Source organism: Pyrus communis, chromosome 15 (assembly GCF_041283825.1).
Source record: "Pyrus communis isolate YQ-2024b chromosome 15, ASM4128382v1, whole genome shotgun sequence".
NCBI lineage: Eukaryota > Viridiplantae > Streptophyta > Magnoliopsida > Rosales > Rosaceae > Pyrus > Pyrus communis.
This window is the reverse complement of record NC_142579.1, coordinates 33,298,982-33,315,968: the sequence shown is the minus strand read 5'-3', so window position 1 is coordinate 33,315,968 and position 16,987 is coordinate 33,298,982. Positions and strand designations below refer to the sequence as shown.

At 39.1% G+C, this 16,987-nt stretch overlaps 3 protein-coding genes across 3 annotated transcripts; 1 reads left to right on the top strand and 2 right to left on the bottom strand.

Annotated features, from left to right (window-relative positions):
* Nucleotides 1–912: 912 nt before the first annotated feature.
* LOC137737570 (mediator of RNA polymerase II transcription subunit 22a) lies at nt 913–2,491 on the bottom strand. The gene is made up of 3 exons (XM_068477098.2): nt 2,194–2,491; nt 2,008–2,073; nt 913–1,382 (listed from the first exon to the last, which is right to left on the bottom strand). The coding sequence occupies exons 1-3, from the start codon at nt 2,368–2,370 to the stop codon at nt 1,143–1,145; spliced, it is 483 nt and encodes a 160-aa protein (XP_068333199.1). The 5' UTR covers nt 2,371–2,491; the 3' UTR covers nt 913–1,142.
* A 1,062-nt stretch (nt 2,492–3,553) lies between these two features.
* On the bottom strand, nt 3,554–6,271 carry LOC137746158 (uncharacterized). The gene is made up of 8 exons (XM_068486243.2): nt 6,000–6,271; nt 5,549–5,637; nt 5,063–5,126; nt 4,560–4,637; nt 4,359–4,435; nt 4,189–4,255; nt 3,998–4,105; nt 3,554–3,903 (listed from the first exon to the last, which is right to left on the bottom strand). The coding sequence occupies exons 1-8, from the start codon at nt 6,069–6,071 to the stop codon at nt 3,874–3,876; spliced, it is 585 nt and encodes a 194-aa protein (XP_068342344.2). The 5' UTR covers nt 6,072–6,271; the 3' UTR covers nt 3,554–3,873.
* Nucleotides 6,272–7,280: 1,009 nt separating this feature from the next.
* FIP1[V] (FIP1[V]-like protein) lies at nt 7,281–15,616 on the top strand. Its single transcript, XM_068472423.2, has 9 exons — nt 7,281–8,316; nt 9,667–9,923; nt 10,267–10,393; nt 10,500–10,568; nt 10,696–10,836; nt 11,066–11,167; nt 11,273–11,571; nt 11,963–13,610; nt 14,320–15,616. Exons 1-9 carry the CDS (start codon nt 7,462–7,464, stop codon nt 14,911–14,913), a joined length of 4,092 nt encoding a protein of 1,363 aa, XP_068328524.2. The 5' UTR covers nt 7,281–7,461; the 3' UTR covers nt 14,914–15,616.
* Nucleotides 15,617–16,987: the final 1,371 nt, after the last annotated feature.

Genomic DNA, 16,987 nt, shown 5'->3' with positions numbered 1-16,987 from the left:
ACCTTGCTTATGTTTGCACATTCTCCTGGTCAGCTTCTTAGTGTTTAATTAGAATCTGCCTCTGTTTTCCTTAATAGCTTCCTTTTAACTTTACACAATCCTTTCTTTTGTGATGACTGGAGAAAAAGCGAAGACTATTGGTACTTTTAGTGCTCGTGAACCTTGTTTTCGCAGACTGTTTTTGCTTTTCTTTCTAGTTTTTATCAATCAGATGAAGCCTTGCACTATATGTACTGTGGTTTCTGCAATTCACTTCATGTATCTCTTGCAACCTTGAAACATAAGGTTCTTGCCGGTTATTTCATTTTCCTTTATCCGAACAGGTGATCCCTTTAGCAGTATGCTTGCCCGGTAATTGTGTGAGACATCTCATTGGTGCATCACCTTGGTCCTAAAAGCATCAGTAATGTTATTCTGCCAAGTGCTTGATGAGTACACCAAGCATTGTTTCCTTTATGTTTCTTGCACGGATTGTTTCTCCGGGATGGAAAACAGATCATCGATTTGTGACTACAAATTGGCACGACAATAGGGTTTGCGTTTTGTTGGAATAAGATTTTTGTAAGGATTTGTTTAAGAGGCATGTTAGGTGTGTGGATGTATTGTCTTAGACTGAACTTGTTTTGCATGTTTCTAGAGATTTTCATGTGCTTTTGCCAACTGATTGATGACTCTAAGCACTGCTTCCTTTATTTTTCTTGCCCGGGTTGTTTCTCCGGGTCGAAAAACATGTTCCATCTCCGGTCGGACAACATATTATAGACACAACTTGTTTTGTTAAGTCTGAGAGCACACAATTGTAATGTATGGCTGCAATGAAGGCTGTGTCAATGGATGATAGTGCTGCAAAACTTCAGTTCCATAAGTTGTAATAGTTAAGGGGTATAAACAATTTTATAGAATTCACAGAGAAGCAGAAAATTTCACCCTTTTGAGACTTTAACGTTGTTTGAAGACAAACAATAACAAAGCCTTATCCCTCCAAATGGGGTCGACTGTATGAATTTTGGAATGTCATTGCGTTCAGTTTTGCGACTTTAAGGTAGTTTGAAAACGTTAAACAAAAATACACTTTCAGACAAAATTCCAATGATCTTAATTAAGTAAAAGCACCACACTAGTTTCTACTGTAAATGCCAAGCTCACGGCTGCAAGTTTTGAGCAGTCCTCAGCGCGGAAGAGTAGTAATGGGATTCGAGCTCCTTGAGGCTAGCAGCTGCCTCCTCTCCGATTCTAGCCAACAAGCGGTCTGTGTTCTCGGCTTGCTGGTTGAACTCCACAATTCTTTTCTCTACATGGTCATTGAGGGAGGCAAACCCTGAAAATATTGCCGTCTGTTTCAATTCCGACACCAACTTAAGCAGAGAATCAGCTGCCTGGACCTGTGGTCATAGATTTAATCGTAAACAACCAAAGAACTCAAATGCAGAAATCAACCGGGAAGGATAAACATGTCCAAGACAGTCTTGGCAAGCAAGCTTGCATTAACCTAGAGTTCAACTGAAAAGGCCGGACAATGCGTAAACAGAATTTCCATCACAAACGTGATCCTAAGTCATTAATCAAGAGGACGAGCAACCATTTCTTTTGTCAATCTATAAGGAAATTGATTTATAAAACGAAGAACGTGTGTCGTGTTTGTGCTCCGTCATGCTTAAGTGAGTGCCCCAAATATGAAAATGGAACATCTTTCGGGTGGAGAACAACCGGCGGTTCCACCATAAGGCCGGTGAACGCAATTGCCCTCCCCCGCCCCCTATATTATTCCTACACACGAATTTTCCAACGTTCATTTATTCCGGGAAGAAATATTTCTGAATCCACCACTTTTGTACAACGAATAGCGGCCGATACTAAATTGGGTTTAGCCTTGCAAACTAAACAACAACACATTCTGATTCCAAGTTGTAAATTAATCCATAAGCACATGATTGAGAGCTAACTAAAAGTGATCAGCTGAACAATTTTGCTAATTAAACTGAGAGGAGGGGAAGGAAGAGGATTCACCATTCGAGCAGCACGCATCTCCATCATGAAAGCTTCCTGAGAGTTTCTAACAGGCGGATCATTCACCTGCAATTACACCCCCAAACCAAAATTTTAAATTTTCTGAAATTGTGACTTCAAATTAAATTGTAGAGAGAGAGAGAGAGAGAGAGAGAGAGAGAGAGAGAGAGAGAAACAGAGTCTAACCCTGGAGACGTGGACGAGGTGGCTGAAATTGTCGACGATTTGGGAGATGTCGGTCTCCACTCTCTGAAGCAGCGCCTTCTGCTTCTGAGCTGCCGCCACAGCAGCAGCCGCGGTGGGCCCGCTCCCCGCGCCTCCCAATCCTCCGCCCCCTGACGCTGCACCTCCGCCCTTATTCATTCTTCTTCTGAATGCTCGCCTAAGCTACTGATATGGGTCGTCGTCCAAGATGGAAGCGAGTTTTTCACTTCTCAGGAAAGTTCGATTATTTTGCTGTCGAAATTTTGGGGTTTTGTTGGTAGAATCAGAGGAGAGACGATGTCGTTTTGGGATAGAAAGCACGGTTTTGTTTCAAATTCAAATGTGTGTTTTGTAAAAGCACCTTGCTTCACCAAAACAAAAAACACTTAGAAAGTGCTTCTAAAAACAGAGTAGAAAATTGTGGATTGTCATAGAGCGAATGGTAGTGGTAGCATGTGCTTTAAGTTTTTCTAGTGGATAAAAAACGATTTTGACAAAAAACAAACGCCTGTTGTAAAAGTTGTGGGAATGAATGCTCACATGTTTTAGTCAAAGATGAAAAATAAGGAAGGCTTAAGAATAGTAGCATTATTGTTGTTGTATGATGTTTTTCAATATGCACTCATTTCACTTTTATGATTCTTCACGGATATAACTCTATATAACGAGCATTTCGTGTATGATCAAAACGCACAAGACAGTAAAGAAGTAAAAATAATAATATCAATATCCCTTCCTTCCCTTATTTACCTGCAATCATTTTGTGTTTTAGTTACGAAAATAAACAGTGTGATACATTGCATCAGCTTTGCTTCTGTCTCTAACAAAGATTATCTCTCTAACTTTTGCCTATTTATAACAATGCCAAATATTTGATATTGTTCCCTTTGAAGGAGAGCTCAATTCCAAACTGCCTCCACTTGGATACGAATCTAGATCCTCTTTGTGAGGATCTAGGAAATCCTTGAATCCTGTCTGTTCATCATACATCGTGTGGTCAGAAATCATTCTAAATTTTTTTTTATTTAAAAATAAACACTACAATTAACGGACATGATTCGCAGATCTCCAAAATCCTCATAAAGAGGATCTAGAGAGGATCCTATTGGATTGGATATCGACACAAAATACATGATGAGAGTCTGGGGATTAAGTTTGGTGAAACCAGTGTTTGTTTCTCCTTGTCAATTAAGTAAATTTTCTCACATGAGAGGTTCTAAACTACTCTAATCTATTAAAAAGATGAACAGGGTTCAAAATCACGAGCAAGAAGGTAGCCGCACTGATATAACCAACTGATGTAACCTAAGTCTACAATTTGACAAAAAAAAGTCTCAAAAAGTGTTTAGAAGGCCAAGGAAACCTATCATTCATTTGAGTTTCTATAAACAACATAATTTGTGGTAAATAACTGTTTTCTTCTCTCTACTTCTCTCCTTGTTTAGATAAAATCACACTTACAACAGTAGCTACTTTCAAATCAGCATTGCGCCATATAGCTTACACAGTGAATTAAAGCAATTGAATTGCCACAAGTACGACCGATAAGTTTACCGGTGAAAATCTCACTAGCTTGATAATCCATCTTGAAGTCTCAACTTTCTTCGTGGTATTACTGAGAACCACTAGGACAACCAAAATGAGATAATCTTGTCACGTACATCAACCTAACCTTGCTTCTCTTCTTAGTACCTTGGAGAGGGAAAAAGACAAGAAGATTAGAGTACGAAGACAAAATTAGAACATCAGATCTAACAAAGTGGAAAACAAAAGGATAACAAGTCACCTCTTCAGCAAACTTAATTAAAATGGTTGTTCGAGGCCGTTGCTGTCCCTCCACTGGTACAAAATGCGCTGTTACCACAGCTGGGAAACCAGCACCATCCAAAACTCCCTTCAGAGAAAAGGAAATGCCGTTCATACCTTATAAGCGGCAGGTATTTCAATTAACAAGCAACAAAGTACCATTGCACTTACCCTTACAATTCCAGCTACAAATGCTCCACAATTAAAGGTTCCCATGTCTTTTGGAATCGAAATAAATCTACAATCCAAAAATGGTGTATTAGCTGGGGATTAACCAAAACCTGCAGGTCCGGCTAACTGCAACAGCAAAGTAGAAATATCGTCATTACATAAACTGTTACCTGTTCACAAGGAGCTCCTTCTCACTAATCATGTACTCATCTTCTTGTTCAGTGCCTTTCTCAAGGGAGTCAGCTACCTAATTTTCGGGTACCATAAGGCAGTTAGCGTAATTCCTAACTTTAAGTACATTGTGTTGTATTTCAGCCATTAAACTCCACGAACATGGAAAAGATAAAAGAAGGCTAAGCAAAAGCACTCACCTTTCCAAATAACACCTTCCACACCGTGCTATGCACAAAAGACAGGATACCCAGCAACCGTGTCTCCCTCCTGTTTCCCTGTACCACCAAAGAACCATCAATATAACATTAAGCATCCATGCAGTCTCTCCTACTACACCCAGAAATAGATCCAAATCCACATACGCATATAGTTTGTTATGAATTTGGACCATTAGGGTTCTAGGCTCCAAAACATCAGTATAACATTGCTACATCCAAACTTCAATATGATGAGCACAGAGCACGAATAAAAATTCTTAATTTCTTCTCCTGCCAAGGGATTAGTTTATAACCACAACTGAAAACATTTGTTGCGTAATTTGAGTTTGCAGTATGTAGAAGAATCCAATTGCATCATATGCATCCAATGTGTACACAGACTAAAAACATATTTCTCACTTAGTGCCAAATGAAGTAACGGTATCTTAACATCGTGATTACAAAAATTATAATAATGGATATTTCTGCTCAACAAGTCATACCTTATCCCTATGGCAAAGAAGCTCCAGAACTCGAGCCCCAACAGCATATCCTCCATCCTCCAGCCTGCTCCAGTTTACATAAAATATTACTGAATTTCGGTTTCTAACATTCACGTATTAGAATTTCAATAGAAGTCACTGTAGAGCTGAAAGGGACAAAATTGTCTTTGCCAATAGAAATTGTGACTCTCACTGCCTCAAGACCCTTTTTTTCATTCTAATTCTTCTTCCAAACCATCTCTGTGATTTTGCTAGATTGCAGAAGAAACTGGCAATATTAAGTAAACCAAGCGATTCTGGACCATAACATTTTGTCATCACTTACCGCCTAGAGTTGCACACCCAGCTAATCTAAGTGAGCTCACAAGTTCATTTTCGGATAACATTTTCCTTATGAACCTAACAGAACCCTAATAATAACCAAATTTGAAATGTGCATGATGAGCACATAACAATATAATCGAATACACTGGTAAATCAAATCACCTTCGTTCTAACTCGGCAATGTTGTCAACCTGCGTCTGATTGTACTGAACGAGCTCCGAAAACAAGAACGCAAACGCACTCAAACTAACCTGAAAAAAAACATCAAATGCTAAAATCAACAAAATTCAAAAAATCCAAAGTAAGTGAATAACCTGAACCAAATTGCCCAGATCACAATTCACGTAGAATTCGACAAACCAAAAGACCCATGTGCTCAGAACTCGGATTTGAGGTCGGTTGAGCATAAATTTGCGGCATAACACTTGGAAACTAATGTAATTTAAAGACTTTACTTACGATTTTGATTAATTTTTCCCCAAATCACAGTAGTAACATACATAGATCCAATAAAATGCAGCCATTTGTCGAAGGTTAAGGTAATCTGATCAAGCTTGGCATAAACTAGAGAGAGAGAGAGAGAGAGAGAGAGAGAGAAAGAGAGAGAAGGGACCTCCTGTTTGCCCTTGCTGAGGGGCTTGTCGAGGACATTGGAGTATTGCTTGATCTTCCCTACTCCAATCATGCTTCCCCAACTCTTTTTTTTTTTTTTTTCCTCCGGATTTGAAGAAATTCGAAGAAGCAGAGTTGGTGGTGTTTGCGGATCGGATTTTCGGAAGCACAACTTGTACACAACTCTCCCTTCCTCTGTGTATTCGATCGACTCGCTGCTTTTCAGTGCCGGTCTGGACCGGCAGCTTCCACGCTCTCCTCCTTATTTTTTATACGCTTTGCATCTGAGATTTAAAGTTATTGTATTTGTCAATTATCAATCATTTTGGTTATTTTGTTAAAAATAATCATTAAATAAGAAAGAAATAGTAAAAATACTCTCGATTTTTGTCAAATAAATTTGGCTCATTGTTATTTCTTATTTAAAAGAATTTTTGACGTAAGAACCAAAATGATCGACGGCGTTTGATTTAGGGATGTACAAAGTGAAAAAAAAAAAAAATCGATTTAACTAGTCATCCTTACTTGATTTGATTCTTGTTTTTCAAGTACTGAATTACAAATGTTCAAATGAAAAACCATATTGAAAACATTAGGAACTACAAAATCAGAACAACCTCAATTTTATTGTTTAGATGTAAAATTCATCGACTTATGTCATCGTATGAAAATTTGCAAGAAAAGGGGAAGGGGTTGGACTTGGTTGTAACCCACCCAGCACACCACCAGAAAACTTTCAAACCAACCCAAAAAGGTGCCCAACAACAAAAGTACACAACACTTCTCAAAAGTTTGTTCAACCCAAACCAACCCAAAATTGCCACAACACAACACATATCTATTAGTTAACCCACCAATAACAGAAAGACATCCAATTGGCAGCCCATATCTCATAGACTCATACTACACAGTCAGTCCCTTGATTTAAAAGAGAAAAGAAAATTCTCCGAAAAAAATTATTAAAAAATAATTTCAACACATTTTTTATTTTTCTTCTGCCTTGTACAATATGGGTTTGTTATTTTTTTCAAGAAAGTAACTTATAGGGGGAAATAAAATCTTCAAACATTTAAAAAATAATAATTTCCAATTTTTTAATTTAATAAGTGAAACTAAAATCGAAAAACAAAAATAAACAAAGATGTACATAATAAAATAATAACGTACAGAAACCGTTTCTCCTTTTTATTGACAAATTATCAAATTAAGAGATCGTGCGAAGCTCTTTTAATTAAAGCTCTTGAAAATAAATAATAAATACCCTTTGAGAATTAGAATTTTTGGAATCCAAAACAAATTGGAAAAAAAGAAAGAAGGGAAAACACATAAAAAGCAATGCTTTGAGTTTGAACACATTGGCCATTGCTTCACTCCTTTGGCTCTTTGCAGACCTCAAAACCCTCTCCTCCCTCTCGTTCTCTCTCTAAAACACACTTTCTCTCTCTAAAGCTCCCTCCTCTCCGATGGAAGACGACGACGAATTCGGAGATCTCTACACAGACGTTCTTCGACCCTTTGAATCGTCCCAACCATCATCATCATCATCTGCGCCGCTGCCCCACCAATCCTCCGCCGCACCCCAATCTTTCCACCGTCCGATCGATGTCAACGTCCCCGACGAAGAGGACGAGATCCTTTTCGCAGCTCCTAACTCTAATCCCTCTGTCTCTCACCCGTCCAATTCCCAAACCCTAGCTCCCGCCGCCTCTGTTCCCACCAATTCGGCTAGAGATGCCGCTCCGGCTGGCGGGTCTAGGGTTTTGGAGGCTAAAGATGTCGAATTGCCGAAAGTCAATTCCGTGGATTTGAATATTGGTGGTAAAGATTTGGATTTGATGGACAAGGATGTGAATTTCGACATCGAGGAGGCTAACAATGGAGCTGATGCTATGGGTTTGGACCCGGTGATTCCCGGGCTATCAGATACCTTTCCAATCACTGGTGCTGCGGTGAATATCGGCAACCCAGAAGGTTCAACAAGAGATGGTGAGAGAGGCGAAGATGATTGGGACAGCGACGATAGCGACGATGATTTGCAGATAGTTTTGAATGATAACAACCACGGGCCTATGGCTATGGAGAGAGGTGGAATGGGCGGCGAAGATGAAGATGACGATGACGGGCTCGTTATTGTGGCTGATGCTGAGCCAAACCAGCCAATGGACGACCAAGAGTGGGGCGAAGAGAGCGCGCAGACAGCGGAAGGCGAGAGGAAGGAGATGGGTGAAGCCGGGAAGACAGCTGCCGGCGGCGTGGTTGTGCCCCCAAAAGTTGGGTACAGCAGTCATGGGTATCATCCATTTCATTCTCAGTTTAAGGTTAGTTTAGTTTTGATAATATGTTGATTAAAGTAGTGAACTTTATGTATTTGGGGTCTTTGTAAAGTCCCCTTTCTATGATGAGAGATTATAATTGTAACTTATGCTTTGTAACGATTTGTACAATGTGAATATATTGTTGATAATCCATTGAAGTGAAAATTTATAATTTGAATGTGTTTTCAGAATTCTGGTATTTACCTCGATAGACGATACTTGAAAACTTGAGGAAGTCACTGTAGTTTAGTGTAACTACTCAGGACAGAATCAAATCTGTTCATTTTCTCGGATAGTCTTTATCAAAACATTTGAGTTTTAATTAGCTGGGTTTTACCGTCATGATTAATTAGCTGGGTATTAACTTCTAAATAGGCTTAAGCTGTGGGGGACAACTGCAGTGATACCCTCCTTTATAAATTTTAATTTTTCTTAGAAAAATTATTGAGGACTAAGCATGCTATTTACATTTACTCTTTTCGAGAAATATTGCTCCAACAGGCAATTCGTTGATCAACGCTTTTTGTCTAACAAACCTTTGCAACTCCAGTCCTCAGATTTCTTCACCATCATCAACCTTTGATTATCACGTGCGGCCGCTTTAATGCTGATATGTAGAATTTAGGTTCCACGTGCTGGATTCTGTAGCGTTGCCTAGCTGAGGCACATTAACTACAGCGTGACCTGTGGCACAATAATTACAAAGCTTAGCGATTAAGGAGTTACAATGATAGTTAACTGTGGAGACATATCATTAACGGATTTCTGAATTTTCGTATGAAAATTTACTTCAAAATTTTTGCAATTTATGAGATTTGTTTATACCCCAAGAACGTTAGACGTAGTATGTCCTCATTGCTCTCTAATGTCTGCCCTTTTCAATCTTGCTGTAGTAAACGGTGCAGTTATTAAGCTATGTTGCACGTTATATATATATATATATTCTATTAATGAGTTCATAGTGAAACCTTCCCATATACAAAAGCACCTACTGCTTGAAACTCTGGTTGCTAGCAGTCTTGTACGCTGTGCATGTTGTTCCCACCACTTATAGTGAATAAGATCTTTCTAGAGTTGTTCTTTGAATGTATTACCTAGTGAAGAAGAATTTCCGTGCTTCTTTTATTCTAGATTAGCGAATTTTCCAATCGTTAACATGGAGAAGCATGATTGCTACTTGTTCCTATAATGTAGGTTTTGTGATAGCACTTGACTTCCTCTTTTCTTATAGACGACCATAACTCATTTTGTGATTTTGTATCTCATCTTCAACATAAGGAACAGTTTTCATGCTAGTAGTTTGTTAACGGTAATGCTCTATTTCTTACCTAAATATGGTTTCTTGTTATGCAGTACGTAAGACCTGGCGCTGTGCCAATGCCTGGGCCAACTACTTCTGGCCCTGGAGGAGTCCCAGGTCAAGTTCGTCCACTTTTAAACATGGGTCCTGTACCTGGCCGAGGTAGAGGTGACTGGAGACCAACAGGAATGAGAGATGGCACTCCTCTGCAGAAGAACTTTCATTCAGGCTTTGGTACGCCTGGCTGGGGCAACAATACGGGAGGTCGTGGTTTCGGTGGTGGACTGGAGTTCACACTTCCTTCACACAAGTAATCTTCATCATTTTAGTTATCAATACAGTTGGCTTCATTTTTGTAGTTCTATGATAGTGCCATACTGTCATGTTTTGTTCTCCTTTTGTTTTGGGTTGGAAACATTTAGGGTTAGATATGTTAAAAGCATGCTGAAGTGAATACAATTTTTTTGTTTTGGACCTCTTTGATTTCTTCATTATTTATATGTTACTAGAGTGCAATGGGCGATGCAGTTTGTCTGTGTATGCTCTATGCCTCCTGTCTGCGTTCTATTATTTTGAGTGTCATGTGTTAGTGTAACCATTTGGTAAGTTGGTTTTGTTCAGTATTGTTTTCTGGAACTGCTTATGTGTTGCAGGACCATATTTGATGTCGACATTGATGGTTTTGAGGAAAAACCTTGGAAATATCCTGGTGTTGATACATCGGACTTTTTCAACTTTGGCTTAAATGAAGATAGCTGGAAAGATTATTGCAAACAGCTGGTAACAATAAACTCTAAAGCATTTTGTCTATTGTATGAGAGGGAAGGCATTTTGTCTATTGTATGAGAGGGAAGGCTATAAGTGCCCCTATATTTTAAACTTGCAGGAACTGCTTCGCTTGGAGTCCACCATGCAAAGCAAAATTCGTGTTTACGAAAGTGGACGAACAGAACAGGTAATGAAGTGATTATGTACCTCTAGAAAATCCATTGGATTTTTCAGTTTTTAAATATTTATTCTTAGCAACCTTGTATTGGTAAAATTAAAAGAGTAAAGTTTGCCTGTTACTGTCATCATCACAGGAGTATGATCCAGATCTGCCCCCAGAGCTTGCAGCGGCAACTGGTATTCATGAACTTCCTCCTGAAAATGCAAACCCTGGGAAGTCAGATGTTGTCCAAAGTGATTTAGTAAAAGGAACTGCTCGTCTGCGTCCTCCTATTGTATGTATAGCTGGTTTCATGAGGTCTTTTATTTTATTTTATTCTACTATAAAATGATGTCTTGCCTTTTATTTCGTGTTGTTCATCCTCTTGATCTGTGCATGTTGTACAGTCTCCATAATAATGCTAGCCCTTGTTGACCTGATAGAGGGATATGCTAGTTTCCAAACTCATTAGCTAAATAAAGTCAAATAAAAAAAAGTTAGTGATCAAATCAACTTCTTGCCAGCCAACTGGAAGAGCAATACAGGTGGAAGGTGGTTTTGGTGAGCGTCTCCCCTCGATTGATACCCGACCACCTCGGGTTCGTGATTCAGAAGCGATCATTGAGGTACTATTCGAAGCCGTCATTTACTTTGCTGATCTTATTGTTGGAAGTTTTTATCGTATTTTTGGATGTGCAATATAAGTTAACTTATTGATATTCTGTAAACAGATTGTCTTGCAGGACTCTTTAGATGATGATTCCTCTGCAGGAAATGGTATCCCAGACGGAGCTGAAAATGATCACCCAAGAGAGGGTTTTGGTAGAGGTGAAGGACACCTTGCACAGGTTGAGAGTGAGTACTTTGACGGTTTGCCCCAGGCTTATAACGATAGAAAGAGGGAGTTGGTAGGAAGAAAAATGCCTTTCCATGATGACATACCAGAAGAAAAAGGAAACCTGCCCTTCCCTCCTGATGTGCCAGTCCCATATACTGGTTCTGGGGGTGAGACTCCTAGTTATCAGGAAAGGTAATAAGATAACTTTTTGTTTGTTGTGTTGAAAATTATCACCCATATAGACTTCTAGAATAGGATTATTTAAAAAAAAAAAAAAAATGACCTTGCAACATACTGATATGATATTCTGGGCCGGATAATACCAATTATGCCGCCAACTATAAGAGCACCAATCCCCTTTTTGTTGTGGTCACAAAAATAAAAACTGTTAAAATCAATAGGATGTTCTCTCCGTTTGTAGTCAAATCTGGGAACCAGATAACAATGTATTCATGGAAGTACATGAACGCGTCACTTCATATTATAAGCTTTTATGGTGTTGAGCCATACAAAATTGATTTTTTTACAGCTTTGGAGTCCAAACTTCATGAATGCCTTTTTAACTCTCTTCTTATGAATACAGGAAAACACAACTAAGAGCACGTGATGGATCTCCTCATGTGGCTCCTAGTCAAAATACAAGAGACAAGAATTACCTTGAAAATCAGAAGGAAGAATCAATTGAAAGCGTGGATGGTAAACGCAGTCCAGGGACATCATCACCTGTCACAAATAGGGCTGCACGCGAGTCAAGTGCTGAGTATAGAGATAGTGACCAGGATGAGCCTGTGCTGGCTGATGGAAGCTCTGAAATGGGAAAGGAGGAAACGGCTACGGTTGCTGAAAATGATGCCCTGCAAGATGGGCCTCCGAAGCATAAAAAATTAGTTTCAAGAGTCGAACATTCTGCTGACGAAGAGCTTGATGATGGAGAGGACTTGAAGGCTGCAAGAAGTAGTGACAACAGCAAAGCAAGATCAGGAAGCAGCAGGGATTATCAGAAGTGGAGGGATGGGGTCGAAGAGGAAGTCATTCAAGGACGTTCAATGCATATGGGGGGCATCAAGAGGCATCTTGATGAGAATGAACAGGGGTTCCGGAGGAAAAACCGTGATGGTAGACAGGAACCAGATAGAAGTCACGTGGTAGTAAAAGGGAGGGAAGGCTCTTACCCTTATAGGGACTGGGATCCTAGCTCTGCACATCAGTTGCAATTGAAAAATGATGGCCTTCATAGGCGAAAGGAGAGGGAGAATCTTGATGGAGCATGGCAACAGAGAGAAGATGATCCTTATAGCAGAAGGATCAGGCCTGAAGAAACAAGGAAGAGAGAACATGGTGATGAAATGGGATCCAGGCACAGGAGTAAGGGTCGAGAAAGTGACAGGAGTGACAAAGACGAACATCTGCAGTCAAGAAAACAGTTGGACAATGGCAGCTATAGGGCTTATCATGATAAGGATGTTGGTTCACGACCCAGGGAAAGAGAGGGTAGTTTGAAGGGCAGGTATGAACACGTGGAAGATTACCATGGCAAGAGAAGGAAAGATGAGGAATATATAAAGAGAGACCATATAGATAAAGAAGATTTTTTGCATGGCCACAGAGATAATACCACTCGCCGAAAGCGTGAAAGGGATGAAATTCTGGATCCGCGTAAGAGAGACGAGCAGCAGAGAGTTAGAGAAAATCTTGATGATCTGCACTCTGTTAGGCACAAAGATGACAGCTGGTCGCAAAGGGAGAGAGGTGACAGGCAAAGAGAGAGGGAGGAGTGGCCTAGGGTCAAACAATCCCATGAGGAAAATATACCCAAGCGCGAAAGAGATGAAGGACGAGTTGCTATAAGGGGTGGCCGTGGTGCAGAAGACAAAGCATGGGTTGGCCATACTAGGGCAAAGGAGGAGAACAAAGGCTCTGATAAGGAGCACCAATATAAAGAGACTCTGCGGCACAGTGAACCATCTAAAAGGAGAGATAGGGTTGAGGAAGAAAGCTCGCATCATAGGGGACGTGACGATGTTCATGGACGTGGAAATCAAATAACTAATGACCAGAAAAGATCTGGAAAGGAGAGATCAAGTACTCGTAATGAGCATGCTGACAACCAAAAGGTCCATGACAGAAAACATAAAGAAAGTTCAAGGAAGACTAAAGAATCTGTGATTGCTAATAACAGCACCACTTCCAAGAGACGTCAAGAAGATCAAAGTGGTCAGAATAAGGAGATGGTATGTTCTTGACATCAGTTCTCTTGTTTTGTTTTTCCCTCTTAGTTCTTGTATTGTTTTTTTTTTCCCCTTGAAAAATAATGTATATAGGGTGCAATGCAAGCTTGATTTTGGAGTTCTTGTCAAATCCCAATTCTTTTTCTTTGTCATACCAATTAAATTCCAATATTAAATAGATTTTATATTCTGAGCATTTGCAAACTTGACTTTCACTGGTTTGGTCCTGTTCTCTTTCATGTTTCACATCTGGATTGTGGGTTCAGCTTTCCATTTCCTCTTTTACTTACAAGAGCTAAAATCAGAAGATTGTATTCATATCTTCTCCTACTTAGTGGCTGCTTTCACACGAATAACGGGTATTTGGATGGTCAGCAATGATCGCATATTTAATGATTTGGTACACTTTGCTGAGACCAGTAGTAATGTTTTAGCTGCGTTTGAGTTTCTATGCTAACTTTCCCTGTTCAAATGAGGTTTGTGCTTCAACCAGTGTAGGGTCGTAGTCGTATGGAGGGGTTTGGCTTGTCCGCATCATGTGGCATACTGCAGTTGGATAAAGCACTAACAAGTAGAGCAGCATTTATATTTCTTGTTGACAAATTACCTCCTAATCATGGAATTTTCATGCAGAATTCTTGTTATTCATAGTCAGTTTTTACATGACCCTAGTTGATTAATGTAGAATGTTTCCTCTCTTTTGCCCCTCTAGGGCTTGAAAGGCACCCATGTGCAAGGAACCGGTGAGGAAATCCCACAGCAGCGTCACTCTTCCAAAAGGCATAAAGAAGATGCGTCCTCTGATGATGAACAACGGGATTCCAAAAAAGGGCGCTCCAAATTAGAACGCTGGACAAGCCATAAGGAGAGGGATTTCGGTATCAGCAATAAATCATCGTTGAAGCTCAAAGAGCTTGATAGGATCAACAACAGAGGATCCTCAGATAACAGTAGAGTTCCAGAGGAATCTTCCAAGCCAGTTGAGGCTGTTGATAATCAACAATCAATGGCCGAGGAGAAGGATGCCAGTGATCAGGATATCAAGGACTCAGACACAAAACCACTTGATGCTGATGCAAAACCATTGGAGGAGCGACACCTGGACACAGTCGAGAAGTTGAAGAAAAGAAGTGAGCGTTTCAAGCTTCCGATGCCAAGTGAAAAAGAACCACTGGCAATAAAAAAGGTGGAGAATGATGTGCCACCTTCCACCAATAGCGAGACTCAAACTCAGACTCAGACTCCTGTGGAGTCGGAGATCAAACCAGAACGGCCAGCTAGGAAAAGAAGGTGGATCAGCAACTGAATCTGAAAATACGGAACTTAAGGTTAGCTGGCTGAATCACTGTCGTTTGGGAGAAGTTACGCTTGGCCTGATTATTAAATTCAAACATCCCGGCGGTGCAATCATTGAACTTGTTTTTGCAATCGTAGAAGCCCGTGTACCTCTGCTCTGCAGCAATTATCATCTTGTAACCATGCTGCCGCAGCATACTTTCAATGCTTTTGTTTGTATATACTGGTGATTGTAACATTGAACTGGCCGCTGATGGTGGCACAGGATTGCTTTAGCAACTATTTCTAATTTTGATGCTCAGGTTTTTATGTGGCATGCTACGAGGGTCATCTACCGGACCTGGCAAATGCTGTGTACGGGATATGTGAAGAATCCAACTGCCATCGGAAGCACGCCTCACAGGTTGAGCTTCACAGATGAATATAACGAGATTGAAGAACCGATGCGAAGAGACGGATTTCCATTGGTTGGAGATGTTAGAACTTACTATCTGTATACTGTAACTTGATTAGCATATCTTGATCGAAGTTTTTCACCCTTTTACACCTTTCTTTTTGCTTTAAAGATAAGAAAAATGGTGGTGAGGTCGATAGTACACACAACATTTGAAGCCTATTTGTATTTTTGGAACAGGTGAGTTTAAGAAACATCGGATTACTAGAAAGTTAATGTAACAACACACAAATGGAATAGTTATCTGTTTTGTTAGTTATTCCACAAATCTCTTCTTTTACGTTTGTGTGACCATCTGATATCAACAATTTTCCGTCTTCTCCAACTAATACAACATCCCCACAAGCGGGTTGTAGCTCAAGTGAATAAAAGCATGTGTGTCTACGTTTAGATCTGATGTTTAATTTGTATTTCTCCAATATCTTTTGTAAGCTACTGCAATGATTTATATAGTTGCGTCTTAAGAATTTGCCTACACTTGAAATTTTATTATGATTGTATTTCAAACTAATATTGGAGAAGAGGCAATGTTGTTTCTTGGCACTCCCTTTCCTTCTTATGCCAACATAATTAGAAAAAAAGAAAAAAAGAAAAAAGGATATGGGGCTTGACTTGAAAACAAACAACTTTCCGGGTATTGCGTTTCAAATTACACCAAAGTATTTTTTATCAACTTCAAAAAAACAAAAAAGGTAAATTAGAGTGATATTCGAAGATATTTCATCGAACGTAACTAAAATTCGGATATCTATATATAAAGCTAATGGAAAGGTGAATGGTGATTTTGGTGTCACCAAGCTTCAATAAAAATATTCGGACAAAAATGCCCCCAATACAAAAAACTTCAAAAGCATTCCAAAATAATGCATTAAATAAGGCAGGGGCATTTTCATCATTTTAATGGTATTTTTTATTTTTATTTTTATTTATATTTTTATTTTTTTGTGGTTTGTTTGTTTGTTTTTTTAATTAGTACCTCACAATAAGCTAGCAATAATGCGATTCAATTTCTCTATTTTTAAACACATTCAAAATATCTTAAGAGTCGTATAATGCTGGTTATAAAAAATATCATTTGCACGCAAATAATAATGTGATTAAATTAGTTGTCAAATGATTGTTTTTTTTTTTTAACAAACGATATTATCTACACTAAGGGGAGGGAGTGGGCTTAGCCTCATAATGGGCTAGCAATAATGTGATTCAATCAGTTGTTTATTAAATATTATTTTCTCTGTTTTAAACACGTTGAAAACATATTAAGAGGTGTGTAATGCTGGTTAAAAAAAAAGTCTTTCGCACGCGAATAATAATGTGATTAAATTAGTTGTCAAATGATTGTTTTGTTTTTTATTTTTTTATTTTAACAAACGATATTATCTTCACTAAGGGTGAGAGGGTGGGTGTAGCCTCACAATGGACTAGCAATAATGTGATTCAATCAGTTGTTTATTAAATATTATTTTCTCTATTTTTAAACACGTTCAAAACATCTTAAAAGGTGTGTAATGCCGGTTATAAAATAGTTATTTCACATGCGAATAATAATGTGATTAAATTACATTAAATTAGTAGTCAAATGACTGTTTTTTTTTTAATTTTTAACAAATGATATTATCTACACTAAGGG

Coding starts and splice junctions, on each gene's coding strand:
- LOC137737570 (XM_068477098.2), bottom strand. CDS start 2,370: ATGAATAAGGGCGGAGGTGCAGCGTCAGGGGGCGGAGGATTGGGAGGC. Junction 2,074..2,193: donor ACCTCGTCCACGTCTCCAGG/GTTAGACTCTGT, acceptor GTGTAATTGCAG/GTGAATGATCCGCCTGTTAG. Junction 1,383..2,007: donor AGATGCGTGCTGCTCGAATG/GTGAATCCTCTT, acceptor CTATGACCACAG/GTCCAGGCAGCTGATTCTCT.
- LOC137746158 (XM_068486243.2), bottom strand. CDS start 6,071: ATGATTGGAGTAGGGAAGATCAAGCAATACTCCAATGTCCTCGACAAG. Junction 5,127..5,548: donor ATTGCCGAGTTAGAACGAAG/GTGATTTGATTT, acceptor AAACTGGAGCAG/GCTGGAGGATGGAGGATATG. Junction 4,436..4,559: donor GGAAGGTGTTATTTGGAAAG/GTGAGTGCTTTT, acceptor CCCGAAAATTAG/GTAGCTGACTCCCTTGAGAA.